Here is a 15083-nt window from a genome sequence, read left to right as displayed (position 1 = left end):
CTAGCGATATCGCCACCTATGGGTTGTTTAATATTATATACATTATATACTATATTATACATATTTCCACATCCAGGTATCACCAAAACAATTGTTAATTAATTAATTAATAATATAATATAATATAATACAATAAATCTAAGTTTATATATAATATACAAGGAATCAAAATGTACATTTTTTTATATATATATATATATATATATATATATATATATATATATATATATATATATATATATATTGTCTTCATTTAAATTCTTGCTCGCGTGCCAAGCCCGCGAAACCTGGCAGTGGGCATATATAAGCTGGGGTCTTGTGTCCACCGCGCGCAGAGCACGGTACCTTGTGAGAGGAAATCCCATCCTGCGAGTTTTTCTCCAGGTAAAGTACTTTTTTATTTAACCGATTTAGGTAAATTACTTTGTAATGTATAAATGACTTTAATGTAAATGTATGAACCCACTATAAATGTAAATAACATTTAAAACTTGAAGAAAGAAAGCAAATAATAAAATCTAATTATAGGCTATACTCAGGGTATACCACTAAATAACGGCCACTTTTACATAACGAACCTTTTAAATTGTCATAAAACTGATTAACTGTCATTTCCAGTAAATGTACATATATTGTTCACATAAACAATGGATTTCTGTCTTTTTATCCATTTATCAGCACCGTCAAATACCTGGTATAGCGTTAAATACCGTTAAATGCCGTTAGTCTGTGTGACGTCACTTGGGATAATAGAGCATATCCGCTCGGATTGAGAGAAGCTCTTTCATTTCAGAGTTATGTCTTTCCTGTTAACCTTGCGTAAAAAGAAATAAATTCTACAATTATAATATGTTCACTTTGTAATTATAATATAGGCCTATTCACTTTGTATGGAAAGTAGCGCCTTCAGGGCTGCGAGCGCGCACACGCGTCACTTCTAGAGCGAGACAAAAGCCGCTGTAAGATGAAAACTGTATAATGAAATTAAATATTGAAATTTTTTAATTTAATTAAAAAAAATATTATTATTGTTATTATTATTATTATTATTATTATTGATACTACTACTATTAATATTTCATATTTAAATATATTTAATTAATTAATGTTTAAAATTATTATATTTTAAATGATTATATTATACAATTATTATATTTTATTTGAATTATTATTGTTAACAGTATTAATAATAATAATTATTATTATTAGTAGTAGTAGTATAAACAATAATACTATTATTGTATTAATAAATTATTTAATGTTATTATTTTTATAATTCTTCCTATTAATAGGAACTATTATTATAATCCTATTATTACCACTATTATTGATATTATTTAATATTTAAATATTTAATCATTAATTCACTTTTGTAATTTATACTAATAATTATTCTCTTCTCTCTTTTTTAGTGTCGATTGTCGTCTGATTATTGTAAGTGATAATTCTACACATCCTGATAAGTCAGAAATCGCTGATGCAACTGAAAGCATTTTAATTTGTATACTCATGTTCTCGCCTCTTTCATTGTGTGTTAACAGCAGTTAAATACACCCAAAGGCTCTTTTAAGAGCCCAGCACAGAACGTTTTTGGCTTTGTAAGTATGTTTGATTTTTTTTTTTTAAGACGCATCCTGCATCTCTGATTTGTCATGCTCCTCATAACCTTAGTCATAAAACACTGATGAAACTGAATGCATTTTAATTTATATCATATTCAGACATGTTTCTATCCCCTTGTGTTTCTTACTTGTTATTTGGTTACTAGTATTAGTAATACCAATAATAATAATAACAGTTATTATGTTTTGTTATTATTTTAGTTTTAATAGTAATAATACAAATAATACAAATAATAATAATAATAATTAGCATATTACTATTGTTATTGTTATTATTATGATTATATTCAAGAATGACCATGTATTTTACTGACTTTATATGGTTTCTTACTTGTTATTGTAAAGTTTTATCAGATGCACTGCTGCCTGCAGTCTTCTCATCTTCATGCACTTTCAGAAGCTATTAATAGTTCAAGAGCCTTAAGTAACTTTTGTAATTTATACTATAAATAATTATTCTCTTCTCTCTCTTTTTCAGTGTCAATTGTCGTCTGATTATTGTAAGTTATAATTCTACACATCCTGAGAAGTCAGAAATCGCTGATGCAACTGAAAGCATTTTAATTTGTATACTCATGTTCTCTCCTCTTTCATTGTGTGTTAACAGCAGTTAAATACACCCAAAGGCTCTTTTAAGAGCCCAGCACAGAACGTTTTTGGCTTTGTAAGTATATGTATGACTAACAATCAGACATATTTGGGTTTCTTTAAATAACTGAAGATTTTTTTTTTCTTCTTTAAAATGCATCCTGCATCTATGATTTGTCATGTTCATCATAACCTTAGTCAAAAACCACTGATGAAACTGAATGCATTTTAAATCATATTCAGACATTTCTACTTTCTCTCCCCTTTCCTTGTGTCAACAGCAGCTACGCAAGTCATCTTAGACTTTCAGGTAACTTCATATGTTTTAATGTTGTTTTACCTATCTAGACATGGCTGTTCAATAAAATATTTTGTTGTTTTACCCCCAACTCAAATCCATTTTTTTTGTTTGTTTGTTTGTTTTTTGAAATCTCAACTGAAAAGTTTACCCCTTGCAGAATCAGCAAAAAATGTTAATCATTTTAACAAAAAAGGATCATGAAAATTGCATGTTATCTGTTCTGAATAAAGTATTTCACATAATGGTTGTTTACATAAAGTGCACAAGAGAAAAAAAAAAGAGCAGAATTTATAAAAATGACCCCATTTAAAAGTTTACATAGCCTACCGTTGATTCTTAAAACTGTGTGTGGTTACCTGAATGATCCACGACTGTTTTTATGTTTTGTGATGGTTGTTCATGAGTCCCTTGTTTGTCCTGAACAGTAAAACTGACCAGCGTTCTTCAGAAAAATTCTCCAGATCCTGCACATCATCTTCTTGTTCAAACGTTTTCACCCCTGGCCCTCAGTTGTCCTCAGTGTGAAAAGATGGATCTCAAAATCATTCAGTCACTGCTGGAGAGGGTTCAAATATGCAAAAGGTGCTGGTAAACTGAAGAATTTGCAGGACCTGAAGGATTTTTTCTGAAGAACGGTGGTCAGTTTAACTGTTCAGGACAAACTAGAGACTCATGAACAACCATCACAAGGTAACCACACACAATATTAAGAATCAAGGGTATGCACATTTTTGAACGGGTTAATTTTATATATTCAGCTATTTTTTGACTTAGTACTGTATATTCAGGACAGTACTATATCCAAATTACCCAAATAAGATGGGCTGAATTCTTCTTGTTCTATTTAATGGCAGGTCACAACTTAACTGTTATTATGGACACTTTCTGTTAGCAAGAACACTAATCTCTTCTACCCCCTCCCCTTTCCCCCAGTCTCTTGACCCATCAGTGCCAAAGCTTCAGCAAGCACTGTGTGCTCAGCTGCTCTGGTCTCCACAGTTCAGGGAAAGGTAAGAAGTATATAGAAATATTTGTGTTGCCCCAATACAGTTTTCTAAAATTTCAAAAAAAAAATTAATTGTTCAGTGATTTCAAGGCAAAAATTTTGTAATCGTTTAATGATTTTCAAACATGACAATGAGTTCAAGGTGCATATTTTTATTACACACACAAAAATGTTTATCTTTAACTTAATCATGACTCTTTTAAACTTCTCTTAACAAATGTACATGTGCCACTCAAACAGCAAACGAGGAGCAAACAATCATCTAAATCAGACTTTGCTGTGATAGTGCAACATTAAAGACAGTATCAGAGGTGCATATGCAGGACACATCACTTCAAGAAAACAACAACAACAAAAACAGAAAATATGATTGTGCTATATACCAAATATTATGCTGAAAATTGCTTTATTTACTATTTATGTTTAAATATGGTCTGAAAAATCTACAGAGAGGTTTAAAAAAGTATGGAAAGAATTTTGAAAGGGAAAGTTTTACAGGCATTTCCTCAATTGGGATCAAACAATTTCACTGTAAAATGCAAATCTCTTGCAGTTAACCATTATGCATGCGATAATATAAACATCACTGTGTTACTGATTTCACAGTTATTGCTTTTAAATAAAGCAACATGCAGCATAACATCAATATTTTCTGGCCCATGTTGAGACTTAAAGTTAGATGTTAAAGACATCTTTAATGTCTTCCTTTATCAATGCAGAAAAGTTTTCTGAAAACACCTACAATACTGAAAGAGAACTAAAATGAGAAAATTCAAGGGTCGATAGCCCAACTAAACCAAACACACAAATGAAACATTTTCAACCAAACATCAACATCTAAACTTCTGTTAATCTCAATAAGAAGATTGAAGATTGCCAGTGAGTGTGATGTTTAAGTGTTCACATTCTTTTGGCCATGTAGTGTAGGTACAGTGAAATACTGCAAAATATGCCATTACCACATTTTTATCAAGTCTAATATTTTTAATTTAGAATGGATTCAAAATCCAAGAGGCAGCGCTACACAAGGCAGTGGAAATATGCACGAAGATCATTGGCTGAAAGGTTTATAGGAGAGGAATCGTCAGAAACATCTGATCATCCGATAACACCTCATTCAATAACACCTCTTCCAATAGCACCTCAACACATCAATTCCATTGATGAAAACTTGTCAAGTGTTATTGAAAGTGTGCAAATTGGGGTCAGTGGGGAAAGCTGCAGTTCTGGACCTGGCAGTGTGGATGATGGGCTCAGTGAAGGAAATTTCATCTCAGGAACTGAGAGTGAAAAAGAAATAGCCTCAACTTCCCTCACAACATTTTTACAAGAATGGGCAACAAAACACTTAATCACACATAATGCCTTAGATGATCTCCTGAGGGGACTTAAAACAAATGGACACCCAGAGCTTCCATCAACAGCAAGGACATTGCTGAAAACTCCAAGACTTGTTAAATCAGTGATAAAGTCTGGAATGGAGTGTGTCCATTTTAATTTAAGAGAGACCCTTCACATGCAGCTGCAGCGCTATCCAAGGGAGGTAACAGAAGGAGTTAGCACTTTGGAACTATCATTTAATATAGATGGCCTGCCCATTTTTAAAAGCAGCAGGGCACATCTTTGGCCCATCCTCTGTGCCATTCACCTGACACCCATCAGTGTCTTCCCTGTAACACTGACACTTGGACCCACCAAACCAGCAAACCTGGATTTTACAGAAGAAGCCATAAAGGACATTCAGGAACTGCTTGAAAATGGTTTGGATGGAAAAGATATAAAAATCAGATGTGTTGTGTGTGACGCACCCGCAAGAGCCATGGTAAAAAAGATCAAGCAGTATTCTGGGTATTATGGATGCGACAAATGCACACAGAAGGGCACATGGGTTTCTGGTCGAGTGACTTACCCAGAGGTGGACAACCTCACTCTACGCACCAATGCCACATACCGTGCTGAAATGACAAGACGTCAGGAGAATGAAGACATTCCAATGTCTCCATTTTTGAACCTCCCACTGGACATGGTAGAGCAATTTCCAATTGACTACATGCACCAAGCCTGCCTGGGTGTAATGAAAAAGCTCATCACAGAGTGGGTTAGAGGAGACAGAAAGGTGAGAATGTCTGCTGGTCAAATAAATGAAGTGACTCAAAGGCTGCTGTCACTTAGGGAGGTCATTCCAAGCTGTTTTGCCCGAAAACCAAGGAACCTAGAAGACATCGACAGGTGGAAGGCAACAGAACTGCGTCAGTTTGCTGTATACACTGGCAAGATCGTGCTGAAGGGAATTCTGGCAGACCAGTTGTATGAACATTTCATGGCGTTCAGTGTTGCCTTGGGTCTTCTGCTCTGCCCTACTCTGGCAGTGGACCACAACAGCTACTGTAAAGAGCTGATGACATACTTTGTTGGAGAAACAAAAGAACTCTATGGAAGTCACTTCATGGTGTACAATATACATTCAATGCTACATCTACCGGAACAGGCAATGGCTTTTGGCAGTCTTGATGCGTGCAGCGCATTCCCATTTGAGAACTATCTTGGGAAACTGAAACGTCTCGTAAGATCAGGAAAGCAGCCACTTACTCAAGTGGTCAAACGGCTGGGGGAAACGTCAAATTCCCCACTGTCTGTGGATACTTCCAAGTCCAAAATCAAAAGGCCTAACAATGCCTTCATTCTTGCTGAAGGACATTGTTGCGAGGCCATCGAAGAGAGAGAAGAATTGGATGATTCAGGTTCCCAGATGCTGTTGTGCAAACTTTTTGAAAAAACTGAACCACTTTTCAGAGATCCGTGTGACTCAAGAATACTTGGCTGTTTCAAAGTGCAATCAAGACATTCAGTTATGAAGCTCATTCCAGAATGGCAGCTGACAAGAAATGCCATAATGGTAGAAAAGAGACAAGAGATGATTTTCTTAGCAATCCTGCATGAGCACTGATCACACAATCTCTCTCTCTCTCTCTCTCTCTCTCACTCACTCTCTCTCTCTCTCTCTCTCTCTCTCTCTCACACACACACACACACACACACACACACACACACACACACACATTCTGGTTTATACTGCTGGCCCCACTAAGATAGTAAAGTCAGGAATTTACAACGTTGTGGTGAAAAGAACACACACAGACACACACACACTGCACTAGACTGCCAATGTTGAGATCTCCAGTTACAGGACATTCAGAGAAATCAAGGACAAGAAACAGTGAAGGTCATTAAATTTATAATGTTATAATACGCAAATACGCAATAATAAGTTGTTGAATAACTGTAATGCAATATCTTTATCTTTACATTTATTTATATATATATATATATATAATGTGTGTGTGTGTGTGTGTGTGTTTAATTTAATCTCAACAGATGGACACAAAAAAATATGCAGTGGTGGAATTTACAGAGGACAGTGCAGTGGAACTAGTCCCAACCTCGTGGTTGGAAGAGACCAAAGAGGTATGTTTTTGGTTTCAATAAGCTTTCGCAATCATTTACAGTATAAATGTCTGTTCAAGAATGGTAAAGCAACCCCTTTTTTTCTTTCAGGGAACGTTCTGTTACTGGACATTTGGAAACATAAGGCAGCTTGTAAAAAACTGCACAATGCCAGACAAAGGAAAGTGGAGGCGGTGTCTAATAAAAAAAATCTGGCTAAGAACAGGTAATTTAATAGTTTTTGCATTATTTAAATTAATCTACAGTATCTTCAGTACAGTGAGGATTGTTAAAATCATATCTAATTATCAAGAAAATTGCTTTAAAAAAAAGAAAAAAACTATACTTTACACCAACAACATATTTTCCAGACTCATACACCAAAGGTGTCCAGAAATGCCGGCGTGTTGTGGAGACCTCAAATATTGAAACAGAGGAAAGCTCCACAACGAAAAAAAAGAGGGCACACAAAAAGCCAACAAGATATCTGTCTGAAACAGATTCCTCCTCAGATGGTAAGTATTCAATAATGTTTTTGAGGATGAATTTTGTCCATGTTCTAAGCAGGGTCTAATCGTAATGTAAGATTATTAAAAAAAAAATTCAGCAAAAAAAAAAAAGATAAACTTTGACAAAAAGTAATTTTTATTCTTATAATTGTGATTTCATAATATTTAGATATGAATCCAACTGAAAAAAAACTTGTGAAAAGATATATTTCAGTTAGTCAAATAGCACAAATCAAAAGGTGGAGCTCTGCAGCCATTTACTGGTGAAAGATTTTTTTTTACTTTTAAAACTGCATTTTCCAAAAGATGGGCAAAAATCTTACACTAAACCATGTCAAATTATCCATGTTATCCACTTGAATGAAAGTTAGAAATGTGGGTCTTTTATAAAGTGATTTAAAGAGAGACCCTGAATGTACCCCAAACAAAGATCGCACAAGGGTTAAGAAAAAATATATATATTTATCTCAAACATTATGGAGTGCACGATGTGTCATAATTGTTTTATTAATTTCAGTTCTATTTGTGAACTCTGTTTTTAATTTTAGATGATAGCAGAGTTTTCCCAACTGAGAATAAAACCCTTTCAAAACCTCTTCCACCCAAATGTAAGTTGTTAAACATGTAACATGATTAACACATAACTTTTAACCAACCTATTAGATGCCTTTTCCTTTTTATTTTATATTCACAGATAAGCCATTCTCCAATTTTCAGCCTCTGGACAATGGTTTGTAGAATATACAAATATATTTTTAAGTATAAAGACATAATTAAAAAAAATATTTCTCTCTCTGCCTTCTCACTGGCAACAGATACATTTTGACTTGTCTCTCTTTTTTATGTATACTTATCCCTTCAACTTATGAATGCTAAGTCTGTTTGGATTTTATTTTTGCAGCAGAAGCATCACCGCCAGCATCCCGGCTATCGTGTATGGCACAACCCCTTCAAGGTATTTTACAAAATTTCATTATATTATTATATTATTGTATTAACCATTCTAGATAGAGTGATTTACTTCTAAACTTTGAAAAGTAAATTCTAATGTAATGCCACAGCTGCCTCACAGCTCCTCTTAGAAGAGCCCCAGTGTTCTTCAGAAGCAGCAACAAAGAGTAAGTCACGTTTTTGATTTTTCACACTATACTGTATTTTCAAGTACCAATCTGCAATATTGCTTCACAGACTATCGCACAAAAGTCTTGCAAAAACTGCAAGACATTGCAGAAACCCAGCAAGACATCTTAGCGATGCAAAGAAGCATACTGGCTGCTGTTGCTGGGACGGTGACAGTGACTGAGGAAGGGGGGGACATCCTGGAAAATGGACCATGCCAGACTGTGGATGAGCTGAATACGCTAAACACAGAACTGGGAAATAAGGACAAAAGGACCAAGCTGGTAATACATAAGTCACTTAAATGTACAACTATCTTTCGTAAGGTTGGTTAGGACCACTCTTAGCTGTACCTTATCACTGTTGACAGTCAATACAAATATAATTCTGAAGCTGTAATACACCCAGTGTTAGATTAGAATTATGGCAAAAAATAAACTGCAAATATTCACTGCTAAATTCATATATATAACGGCTCCTGATTTTTTTCTCTGTGATTAGAAAAAACACGCTTCAACTGATGCCTTTGTTTGCTTCAATTATAATGTCTGCTTCTTAAGAATTATTCCCATGGTGCGGAATGTACCAAGTATTGCCTTCTTTTGGTGTGGCATCTGCATCTTTGGCATCACCAACTTTAAAGACACTGTTCATAAATCTCAAATAGTCCTCTCTGTACTTAGGACTTTTCTCCAGTTTTCTTTTCAAATGCTTCAAATGAACTGTAGCATGCCGCTTATTGTTTAGTAATTGAGGAAGCTCTCTGAAAGGTAAGGGCATTTCCACATGTCCTTCTTTGTTGTGTTGAACCCTTTCATCCAACTGTTGAAGAAATTGAAGCAATTTTTGGTTTTCTTCACAATCGTCCAAAACTTCTAGACCTACTACATGAGGCATTGAATTTTTGCAGGAGATGAGGAAATCACTAAAAATTTACGATTGTAAAATATGTGGAAGTGAATGTGTTTTGTCACGCGATGAGTTTGCACGGCAGTTAGAGCTGTCGGATAGCCTATACGAAATCTTCCCCGAAATACATAAAAGTATGTGGCCGGTGAACTGGGAGAAGAATGGAGTAAACTTTATTGTTTCATAAACAATGTTTATCTGATATGAATAAAACATATCAAATATGAAAAAAGGGTTATTGTTGCAGCTTCCGTAGACATCAGTGTAATTTGAATTTAACAAACTATAAATGTCTTTTTTTATGCAGTAGCCTACTTAATTCAAATGTGTATTTAAATGTCTGAAACCTAAAATAAAGCGCGATCAGGTTAAAAACACCGAATAGTTGTGATAAAGTTACATGACAAGCGCAGAGCGCGCGTCTGTCTCTGGATCAGCGCTAAAGCACATTTGAATTTAGCATTGAATTTTTTTGCATTTTATTCTTTGCCATAATCCTAATCGAACACTGGGTGTATTACAGCTTCAGAATTATATTCGTATTGACTATAAACAGTGATAAGATATAGCTAAGAGTGATCCAGACCAACCTTACGAAAGTATGACTTACAGAAGGTATACTTAACTAAGAACGTTTCGGGAAACACGTATTAACGTTAAGGTACAGCTTAAGGTATAATTTAAGAACGACGTAGAGTTAAGAAGGTTTCGGGAAACCCAGCCCTGATCTCCAGCTTAACTAGCATAGTAGCCTACGGATGCAAACGTTGGTTAATGATGTCACGCAGGTGGTGAAATAACTTATTTAAATTAATCTGTTTGAGATACAGATTTTTGCTGTATTTTTGCAGATTTTTGCTGCAAATAACGGACATGGCATCTGATGACTAATTCCTCAGTTATCTTATTGATTTTACATTTTTGCTCTTAGTAAACCTGTGCATGTCTGCCTTGTTGTGACGGAAACAAGTTGCGCGAAAGCCTTAAAATGAAATGTATTGATTTGTTTAGTTACAAACCCTAAACAGAAGTTATTTGTTAAGTTTAAAAGCAATTAATTAAAAACTATAATTACGATAAAGACATTTCAAAATAAAATATATTTGAACAGGTGTTGTTGCAAAGTACAGTAAATCTTAACAATGGAGATGAACGCGCTTCTGTCTCTCTTTCCCTTCCTCATTAAAAAAACTTTCAACACATCGGCCATGGATTCAACAGTTTCCATTCATTCAAACAAACAAAACACTCTTTCAGCTGCTATCATAATGGCAAAATTCTAAATAACAGTGTTGTTTAATTATGATTTTTTGTTTGTTTTCTAACAGATGAACTACCTTCGATCGCTTGGAGGAACAAATTCAGGGGCAGCCGTGCGCAAAATGTTGCGCAAGGTTGCATCAAACAACGTCTTGAGTGCCTACAGTTTAAAAGGGAAAAAAGGGAAACTAGCCTTCAAAGACTTAATTATCTGTGATATAATTATAGGCAAGTTTTTTTTCCACAACTACTATCAATCATTGTTTTGTATTTTGCACTTTGAAATAAAATAAATATTGTTATGGTACCATATCTCAAATCTAACACCAATTTTCGCATAAATCAACCTTCTATGTTATTCTTTCTTCTAGGAGCAACGCAAAAGCTTTTTAGGTCTTTAAAGGCAGCTGACGTGGAAGACCTTATTTCAATGGTGCTAAAATTTGCCCCACACAGGCATTTAAAATGGTAAGCAATAATGCTAATTTTGTTTTGAGATTATCAATTATCAATGCTATGTCAGTAAGAGTTGGTGGTAGCCTACACCATTGTTTTGTCATTAATAGGCTCTTTTTTATTACTCAGTATGACTCTGACATTCAGTTTATATCATGGCATGACTCATCAATTCTATCGATTTATGACCTAAAAACTAGGCTATTTCTAAATATTCGCATATATAATAAATCTTAAACAAGTAATGAAAAATTAGAGACTCGTTTTTCTCAAATGGATCCACACAGTTATTAATAATTAACCCAAACACTGTATCGCGACTTCTGGAACAGTCTTCCTTGCTTTGTCATGTGTATATTTCTCATGCGCCATCACATCCAGCACATCTATGGCCACTAGCCTATTGCGCTTTTGCGCTACATTTGTAACAATTATAGTTAACTAACAAAAACTAAAACTATTAAAAACATTTATGCTAATCGAAATAAACCTGAAATATAATAAAATATAAATAATAGTTGAAAAACCTAAACTAAACGAAAATTTCACCTTTCATTAACCGACAAGATTATGCTAAATTATAATTAAACAAAATTAGAATGAAGACAAAAAATCCAGGGGTTTAGTTTTAGCCTACAATACAGGCACAAATAGCAGAATAAACAACAGAACACGAGGATTCATATTCATCATCATCATCACGCACCGGCAGCGCTTCTCGGAGAAAAAAATAGGGTAAAATCATATAAAAGGAATAAACAGCCTATGCCTACTGCGACAAGTAATAGACTATATGCTGAGTTTCGGTTCATTTTTGAGAAGCTCAAAGGAAAAGGAGACGGCCGAAAATTACTTTTGTTTTCTTTATTTTACAAGCAATGTTTTGTTTTTATTGTGAGTGTACAAAAATAATAAGCCTAACCCTTCACAGATTCGAATGAATGATGTTACTCTTATGACCATAAACTTCTAAGTATTTTAAGTTTTTTCCGCTTTTATAAGAAAATTCAAGTGATAGCGCCGGCGCCTCACGGGCACGCACAACATAAGAATTTTTAGTAACTTGACATTGCAGCCTGTTCATTGTCAAAATAAAATACAGTCAACTATATAAAAAGTTACACTCCTCATTTTAAATAGTCTGTGTACAATCACAGAGTTTAAATAATAGTTTAGCATCCAAATACATCGTGATATAACATTTGGATTTGTGCCAAATGAGAGAGGTAGGTTAACGCCGGTTTCTGTTTCAAGTTTTAAATGAATTCATTTTGGCTTGACGTTTATATATTAGATTTTTCATTCTTGTTCTGTTCTAAATAATAATATTAAGTTTTAAAGATTTGTTGTAGTGTGAGGGGAAATAAAATAGCCTATGTAGTATCATATATCAGTATGTATTTTTACAATGCATATCATAATATCAGCGCATAACAATCAGTCCACAAGACATCGGCAAAACTGCAATGACAACTATTACTCAACAGCACAGTGAAATGTTTATAATTTGACTCATGTCCTTTTCGTGTATTTGTTTTTGATTTGCAGATGATGGGGAATTGAAGATGTGTGGTGAAATATTTTTTTCATATTTCATTATATGATGTGTAAATATGTTGTTTAAATTAAAATGTGGCTTTCTCATGATGTATTTGATAATAATTAGTATACGATAATATAGCCCATTTATTAAATTATTATAACTCTAAGTTTTATTATATTCATGTTCATGATTATTACGTTCAATTTTGTATTTGTTGTTTAAAATATGTTCATGGTTTATGTATATAGATTATAGAGATTGTTTCTGTAAATACAAATTATATTTCTTTTAATAATATTACTATTCATGGTTCTTACGATTCTTATGTTTTCTGAACAATAAGCAACGACTATAGTTTCTCGTGATATATTTGATAATTAGCATATGATATATGACCTGTTTACATTTATTAAATTATTATAATCTCTTAAAGTTTTAGAATTTTCATGTTCATGATTGTTACGTTCAATTTTGTATTTGTTGTTTAAAATATGTTCATGGTTTATGTATATAGATTATAAAGATTGTTTCTGTAAAAACAAATTATATTTCTTTTAATAATATTACTATTCATGGTTCTTACAATTCTTATGTTTTCTGAACAATAAGCAATTACTATAGTTTCTCATATTTGATAAAAATTATTTTAATAATATTACTATTCATGGTTCAAACAATTATTATGTTTTCTGGACAATAAGCAATGACTATAGTTTCTCATATTCGATAATAATTATTTTAATAATATTATTTATGGTTCAAACAATTCTTATGTTTTCTGAACAATAAGCAATGACTATAGTTTCTCGTGATATATTTGATAATAATTAGCATATGATATATGAACTGTTTACATTTATTAAATTATTATGATCTCTTAAAGTTTTAGAATTTTCATGTTCATGGTTATTAATATGTTTTCAATGGAATTGTATGATATGTGTTGTTTAAAAAAATATGTATATGACTTATTTATAGATTGTTTCTGTAAATGAAATTTATTGTAATAATATATTAGTATGATTCTTTTATTTTTGAGCAATAAACTAAGTAGACTATTTTTTGTAGACTGTGTTATTTGAATATCTGGATGTATAGGTTAGGGGAACGTTCTGAGAACGTTCTGGGAACCTTCTAAGAACGTTCCCGGAACGTTCCCGCAACGTTCCCGGAACGTTCCCCGAACGTTCCCGGAACGTTGCGGGAACCTTCCGGGAACGTTCCGGGAACGTTCCCCTAACCTAAAGGGAACGTTCTATTTACGTAAAGAAAACTTTCCTGGAGAACCAACAGGGAACGTTAGAATCTTTGTTCTGGGAACGTTCCGGGAACGTTCTGGGAACCAGAAACGAACGTTCCCGGAACGTTCTGGGAACCAAAAATTGTTAGCTGGGTTGTGTGTGCGCGAGTAAGTTTGAAATGTCTTGAATGGCCTCTCATAGGAACCACTGTCAGACATTAAAATTTATTTTTTATTAAAGCGGCAATATTTGACCGCCCGAACTGACTTTTTGAGGTATTTTTACTTTTAGTTTGTTTTACTTTGTACGTCAAATACTTTTAACAATTCTTGCTTGAATGAAATACAAAAGTAGCTGTAAGTATCATAACAAACCAAAATTGTTTTTAAAAATGGGGGGTACGTCATGAAATACGCGTTTAAGTAAGAGTTTTTCAGTGTACAAAACGATTAATACCCAAAATCACTCAATCGTTTTTTTTTCCGGATTCTCCACCCATTTCCCAATGTCATTTCAAATCTTTGCGCGCCGCTCGAAGCTTGCGTAAAGTTGCGTCGTTCATAGAAGAATTTACGTAAAACACGTACTATTTTCCAGAGCGACGATAGGGGCGGTAATGTAACAGCAGCAGATGAGAAGTACTGCGCTATCCTTTACTTTCCGCTAGGAGGTAGTGATGGGAAGTCAAGTCCGATTCATTTCCGCGAATCGGTTCTTTTGAACACTTCATTTCCAAGAACGAATTCAGGGATTCTTTTACATCATGACGAAATCACGTCACAACGTGGTCCCTGACATCCCGGCGTGGCATGTTGCGTTTTATAACATTACAATAAAGCAGCCAGATGCAAATGCACAGCTGTTTATTAGACTTTTTTTTAGATTTTTATCGCAGCTCAGTCAGTTTGCAACAGTGAATAGAATAGACATAGAACATTTATTTAAATTTCACCATCATAAACATATTTCCAGTACGTTTTATTTGTCGATATTTCTGCTATTCGGTTACTAAGTAACTTACGATGACTTTAGTCAAATCTTCTACTATCAGTTGACTCGAAAACGACTCTGACCAGTCCGATTCG

General features: G+C 33.9%; 1 protein-coding gene across 1 annotated transcript; it reads left to right on the top strand.

Moving 5' to 3' along the window:
- Window positions 1-3474: 3474 nt before the first annotated feature.
- LOC137032593 (uncharacterized) lies at window positions 3475-13808 on the top strand. Its single transcript, XM_067404411.1, has 12 exons — window positions 3475-3521; window positions 6893-6982; window positions 7073-7187; window positions 7333-7476; window positions 8019-8078; window positions 8165-8200; window positions 8372-8425; window positions 8532-8588; window positions 8659-8873; window positions 10827-10986; window positions 11130-11226; window positions 12763-13808. Coding segments are annotated over exons 2-12 (1029 nt in total). The 5' UTR covers window positions 3475-3521; the 3' UTR covers window positions 12764-13808.
- Window positions 13809-15083: the final 1275 nt, after the last annotated feature.

The sequence above is a fragment of the Chanodichthys erythropterus genome, chromosome 12 (genome assembly GCF_024489055.1).
Source record: "Chanodichthys erythropterus isolate Z2021 chromosome 12, ASM2448905v1, whole genome shotgun sequence".
NCBI lineage: Eukaryota > Metazoa > Chordata > Actinopteri > Cypriniformes > Xenocyprididae > Chanodichthys > Chanodichthys erythropterus.
Note: the sequence above shows the minus strand (reverse complement) of the source record. Positions and strands in the feature narration are given on the sequence as shown.